This window comes from Phaethon lepturus, unplaced genomic scaffold (genome assembly GCF_000687285.1).
Source record: "Phaethon lepturus isolate BGI_N335 unplaced genomic scaffold, ASM68728v1 scaffold26742, whole genome shotgun sequence".
NCBI lineage: Eukaryota > Metazoa > Chordata > Aves > Phaethontiformes > Phaethontidae > Phaethon > Phaethon lepturus.
The window spans coordinates 1-6,046 of record NW_010525946.1 but is presented as its reverse complement, the minus strand read 5'-3'; the positions used below and the strand labels follow the sequence as shown (position 1 = coordinate 6,046).

The following is a 6,046-nucleotide window of genomic DNA, read 5'->3' as shown; positions in this document are numbered from 1 at the left end:
TGCTGGCCATGCTGCTTTGGATGCAGCCCATCAGTGCAGCAGTTACATTTTCCCTCCCCTGTCCATCTGTGAAGGGGAGTTATGGAGCGGCTTTGGTGGGCACCCGGTGTCCAGACAGGGTCAACCCACCACATTCTTGAAGATAAATAACTTCTGTTCCTTTTAGAATTTACTGCCAATGTATGCTTAAAGGTTTCAATCGAAGTTACACTTGCTCTTTGTTTTGCTAGACTAGCCAAGCCAAGGTCTTTCAGTCTTTTCTCACAGCATGGCTCTCCATTCCTAAGACTGTCTTTGTAATGCTACTCCATAGCTGTTTCAGTTTGAGCATTTTTCTGCCGAACCAATACCCATCTACTCAGTTTGTAGTGTTCGCTGGTTCAGTGATAACTTTCTGACTTGGACTCAGCTGGAGGTTCTCTCCAGTGGCGGAACAGAGACTGCATCTGCTTGCTCCGAGTAGGTTCTTGCACTTGAAGTTAATACCAGTTTGACTGTTCATCGGTGACAATGCAAGTCTGCCTATGCTGCTTCTTAAAGATAATTCATTGGCAAATATTACTAAGTTGAGTTGACTTGCAGTACAAATGCACTACACAATTGATATGTTATGCCTGTTATGTTGCTTGTTTATCTTTTTCCCCTTTATTGTTCAGTGGGTGACAGTTTAGATAGAAAGCATTTACTTAACCTTTTAAGCAGTTTTTAAAATGCACAGCATAATGAAGCTGGTTTTCCTTTAGCAGGAATCAGAAGAACTCTCCTCTGATGAAGAGATGAAAATGGCAGAAGTGCGACCACCACTGATAGAAACCTCCATAAATCAACCAAAAGTGGTAGCTCTTAGCAATAACAAAAAAGGTTAGATACCATAAAAAAAAACATAGAAGTGGTGTGCAATTCTGATAATTTCATGACTCAAAATGGCTAGTTTTTTCCAATTGAATTATGTAAAAGTAGATTTTTTGTTTTAAGATAGACGATCAATTCTCTAGTTAAGTAATGAAAGCAGAAAAAAATACTTGTGTGGTAGAGAAAGCTGTGTTCACATCCTAATTTTCCTGATTCTTGTCATTAGTATAAAAGTAGAGGGCGAAAGGAGATGCTTGTGTTTTGGGGGACTGTTAGCTTGAACACACTCTTGATATGTTTAAGAAAAGGATTGCAGAAAGTGGTATTTACCTTGGAAATATTCCATATTCCTCCCATTCCCCCGATTTTGTGGACTATTGCTGCTTTTGGCAGCAATATCACTTGTTTAAATTTCTCAGAGAAGCTGTGCTCTCCTCCTAAGGTTTAAGAATAAACTTCTCTTGTGACAACTCCTTCTACAGAGTCACTTTATTCTTTTTTTTTTTTTCTTTCCTCTCACAGGAAACTTTGGAACATAGTTTTTGTTAACTAAGTTTTATATTCTCTGAAAGATAATTTCAATCTGGGTAACCATTTCATTAAGAGTAAGGAATGACCTAGGATTCAGAGAAAACAAAATTTAACAGTTGACGAGCAGACTGTATTTTGCTTCATATGATATCCTAGTCCAGTACTTTCCAGGACAAAAGGCTTTTCTGGCCATTACATGTAAAAGGGTAAGATTTAGTGAGGATTAAGGAAAACCACATGGAGGGTAGCAAAAAGAGTCTGCTGAGTATCACATGCAGGTGAAAAGACTGATGTTTATCAATGCCATATTTGGGTTTTTATGCCTGGCTAAAGTATTAAGTCAAAACTTCTTTCTTGTCTCTGGAAAAAGAAATTAGTTTCACAAAATTTATGCTTTTGGCACCTGTAACTGTGTCTTGAAGTAAAAATTTAAATGTATTTGTACACTTATGTTTGCCCATGTCAATATTATGGCTGGCTTGAAGTCCCGCAGATAAATGATTTTTATATGGATGTAGGATGTAAGTACGCATGCATTATGCAAGAATAAATGTGCACAGGTGTAAATGACTCTGAAAATGTTGTCCTAAGTGATCTGCAAAGCATGGGAATGCATTGGTTCCAACTCTGCAGAAGAACATTTTTCTTTCGTGTTTTTTACATTTATAAAACTATATAGAGCTCATCCAGTGATCCAGGTCCTTCCAGACTTTTTGGTCTAATAAATAGCTGTTTAACAATGACAGAATGTTCAAAAGCAGGAACTGTGTACACTTTCAAAATCCTGCATGTGAAGCAGTGTACTTCATATTCATAAGGGCCAATAGACTCATGTAATTCAAAACTTAGGAACCATTGCAAAAAAAGAAATATGATTTGATAGATATTTTTGGGAAATATTACATAATGTAGTGCACTAGCTTATGCCAAGGAAACTTGGAATAAAGCAACAAGTTAAATTTCATTAACAAGTGAGGGCTGTTTATATTGAGACAAATATTTTAAAAATAGGAAATATTGCCAACAGTCTTTTTTAAGTTTATACAAAGTTTGCAAAGGTGTTAGCTTATATGTTAGTTTCCAGTAATATATGTTAGTTTCCAGTAATAAGTATTACTGAAGAACAAGATACAATTTCTAAACACTGTAACATACATACATTACAGACATCTGTTTAATAGCCATTTAACTAAATTGCAAATTTTTATTTCAGATGATTCAAAAGATGCTGATTCCTTATCAGATGAAGCTACCCACAATAGCAATCAAAATAACAGCAACTGTTCCTCTCCTTCTCGAATGTCAGATTCTGTTTCCTTAAATACCGATAGTAGCCAAGATATTTCTCTCTGTTCTCCAGACAAAGAAATACATGCTGCTGTTTTATCCAAGATCAGGTTTGTAAAATACTGTATGCCACTGAGTAAATAGAAGAATTTTACTTAATATTTCGTATTACATGTGCATTCCTTTAATTCATTAATGATTCCTTTATCACTCATGAAATAATTTAAATTTCAATGTTTTGAAATAATGTTAAATAATGGAATAGTTCTCTTAAAAAACAAAAAAAACACCAAACCCAAAACCAACAAAAAATCAGGAGAACAATAAAATTCAGAGGCCAATTTTAGACATGGTTCCCATATGTCCTATTAATACGGTATAATAATTTCATCCTTAATAATTTGTTATCCCTGCAAAATACTTTCAATACACCATTTTAAAAGCTCTGTGTTTTTATTTGCATAATGTTGAAGATAGATAAATTTGATTACTAACTTAATTATAAAAAGCATCTAGAAACTTATAAAGAATGGACTTACAGGTTGTTTTTTTGTGGTTCCAGTTAAAAGGTGCTTTTTTTTTTTTTTTTTTAAATTTGCCAATAGAAACAAGACATTTGTCCAAAATTGTCATGGAACTTGAAAGTATTTGATAAAAAAAATTGAGTAGTTGTTGCTTTGTACTTTTTCACACTTTTAAACTGTCTTTAATAATTCCTGTTAAATTTAATTCAAGTTCTGAAATCAGAATCACGTAATTGATGACACAAACAAGAGTTGCCAAAATGAGCCATCTGTATAGTATATTTTTGTAATGGTAGGATAGCAAATCATAAATTTGGTTGTATATTGGTCTTGTATTGTGTGTACAGTATGACTGTGTTGCATTTTAATGATTAATTTTTCTGAAACAGTTCTTAAAGGAATATGTTGGTTCATTTTGGAACTTCTTTTAAGAGACATCTTTTTTTCCAGGCAAGAAGAAGAAAATTTGAATAATCTTTTGCAAAAGGGAGATGGATTGAGCATTACAGTAGAAGAAACAATAAATGTGCAAGAGAAGCTTACAAATTTGTCTGAACGTGAATTAAGCATTGAAGAAAGATTAGGCCTGATAAGAAAAGGTGTTGATATAAGCACTCCTACGGAGGAGTCTCACAAATCAGACCAAATAAACATGAATATCAGTAAACTGGTTAGTGAAGAGGCAGTGTCAGTTCCTGTAGAAAGGTTACAAACACAGGAAATAGTTTCAGTAAAGGGCTTTTTGAATAACAATATGAAAAAAGAGAGTGAGTACTTGGAAAACGGGAATAAATATCCTATAAATAAAGTAAATGGACATCCTGAGGAAGCAGTACAGTCTCCCAGTAAAGACGAACTAACAAGAAGCACTACAGTTGATGGTGATTCTTCTGCTGAGCTGTCTGTTTCAAGGAGCACTGAAGATTTGTCCCCACGAAGAAGTGGTCCTATGATGAAATCTCACAGCATCATCAGTATGGACATTGGTCTGAAAATCTATGATATTGTCAATGAGAATAGATCTCAACAGACAAACTCAGTGGTAAAATCAGCATCTGGTAGTGCAGATGGAGAAAACATAGTCCGAAGTAAATCTGCTACTCTTCTGTATGATCAGCCTCTGCAGGTTTTTCCTGGGCCATCATTGTCATCTGATTTAGTATCTTCTACAAAAACTGTGTTCAAGTTTGACTCAAATCACAATCCTGAAGGTGCTAATGTAGTGAGAGAATCAGTGACAAGTGGTGCACAGATGTTCTGCACTCCCCAGTATAATATTCAGTACAGCAGCACTGCAACAATGAAAGACACCTTGTGGCCCCAGAAACAAAACATCCAAGTAGAACAAGGCAGCTTACCTCCCTCACGTCTGCTTAGGTCTGATAGCACAGAAATCCCCAGCTACGTAAAACATTCTGCCAATATGAATTTATGCAATCATAACAATGTCCGAGCCAGCACTGTGTATAATGCTCAACAACAGATGACTGGGAGACACATAGATGTGTGGGCTATTCCACCAAATGATAGACCACTCCCTGGAGCAACCAGACACACTCTTCAAAGGCAGAGCAGTGTATCCTCTACAGCTTCTGTAAATGTTGGAGATATTGGACCTTCAAGGCAGGCCCAGGTTCCTGAAGGGGACTGTTTAACATACAGAGACTTACATTCAGTGGGAAGAGCTCCATCAATAATGTCTGGGCAAGAGAGACCTCTTTCTGCCAGGACATATAGTATTGATGATCCAAATGTACCCCGACCACAGAGTGCTCGGTCATCGGTGAACGAAATACCAGAACGAACTATGTCAGTTAGTGACTTTAATTACTCATGGACTAGCCCTTCAAAGAGATCAAACCCAAGGGTTAATTCCGACCACTCTTTATTAGACCCTTCAGGAAAAAGTAAAGTCCCTCATGACTGGAGGGAACAGGTGCTGCGACATATTGAGGCTAAAAAGCTAGAAAAGGTAAAAATACTAATTTTTAAACTTTTCTACCTTTCTGTTATCTGGATATGGAATAAGTTAAATAATCTGTGTTTTGAACTGCTTTTAATTACCAGTGAAAATGTACTTCTGATACTGCCTTAACAAGGATAAACATGTTTGTGATGAATATGTGAGAAACAATCAAATGGTAGACTGTAAATGAACTTTTCCCCCAAAGAAAAAAAAAAAGTCCCTGTTGTTTTTACATCATACTTGCCAGCTTAGTCCAATTAATTTAGAATTCATTACATAATGTCATATTGACCTGCTGGACTGCAAGGCCAGCTCTTTTAGGCCAGGTAATTTTTATTGTTGTTATAGCATTGTATTCATATTATACTAAAATATTCCCTTACACTTCTTGATCTTTCTGTTTTGCCTTTTTCCCTACTTCTTCACTTTAAGAACAGGGAAAAGAAAATCAGTAAAATCTATTTGGAAGTATAGGTCTACAGCTTCAGTTGCTGAACAGTTCAAGCGCCATAATTAACATATATTTGCCTCCAAGCCATTGTCTTTTGAAGCTGGATATTTGACAGATTGTTGAATGAATATTTATTGCTGTGAGATGAAAACACTTAAAAATCTTGTTCGTTTCAGGAAATCATAGGAGGTTTTGATATAAATAGAGATGCTGAAAAGGATTCTTTATATGCTGTAAATGTTATCAAAGATTTGAGCTAATATGTAGACCTGAACAATTACATTTCTTCAAAGAATTTGAGACTGGAAGAATGTAATCTATGCTGTCCAGCTAAACCAATTTAAAATATCATCACTAAATATTGGGCAGAATATCAGTACCTGATCCTGTGGGGAAGTGGTGCAGTTGACATGCTTGAGGGATGGGGTGCCATCC

At 35.7% G+C, this 6,046-nt stretch overlaps 1 protein-coding gene across 1 annotated transcript; it reads left to right on the top strand.

Moving 5' to 3' along the window:
- Positions 1-746: 746 nt before the first annotated feature.
- On the top strand, positions 747-5,289 carry LOC104617567 (protein LAP2-like; the record flags this gene model as incomplete). The annotated part of the gene is made up of 3 exons (XM_010282920.1): positions 747-861; positions 2,597-2,780; positions 3,645-5,289. Coding segments are annotated over 3 exons (1,944 nt in total), but the record flags the coding sequence as incomplete, so codon positions are not given.
- Positions 5,290-6,046: the final 757 nt, after the last annotated feature.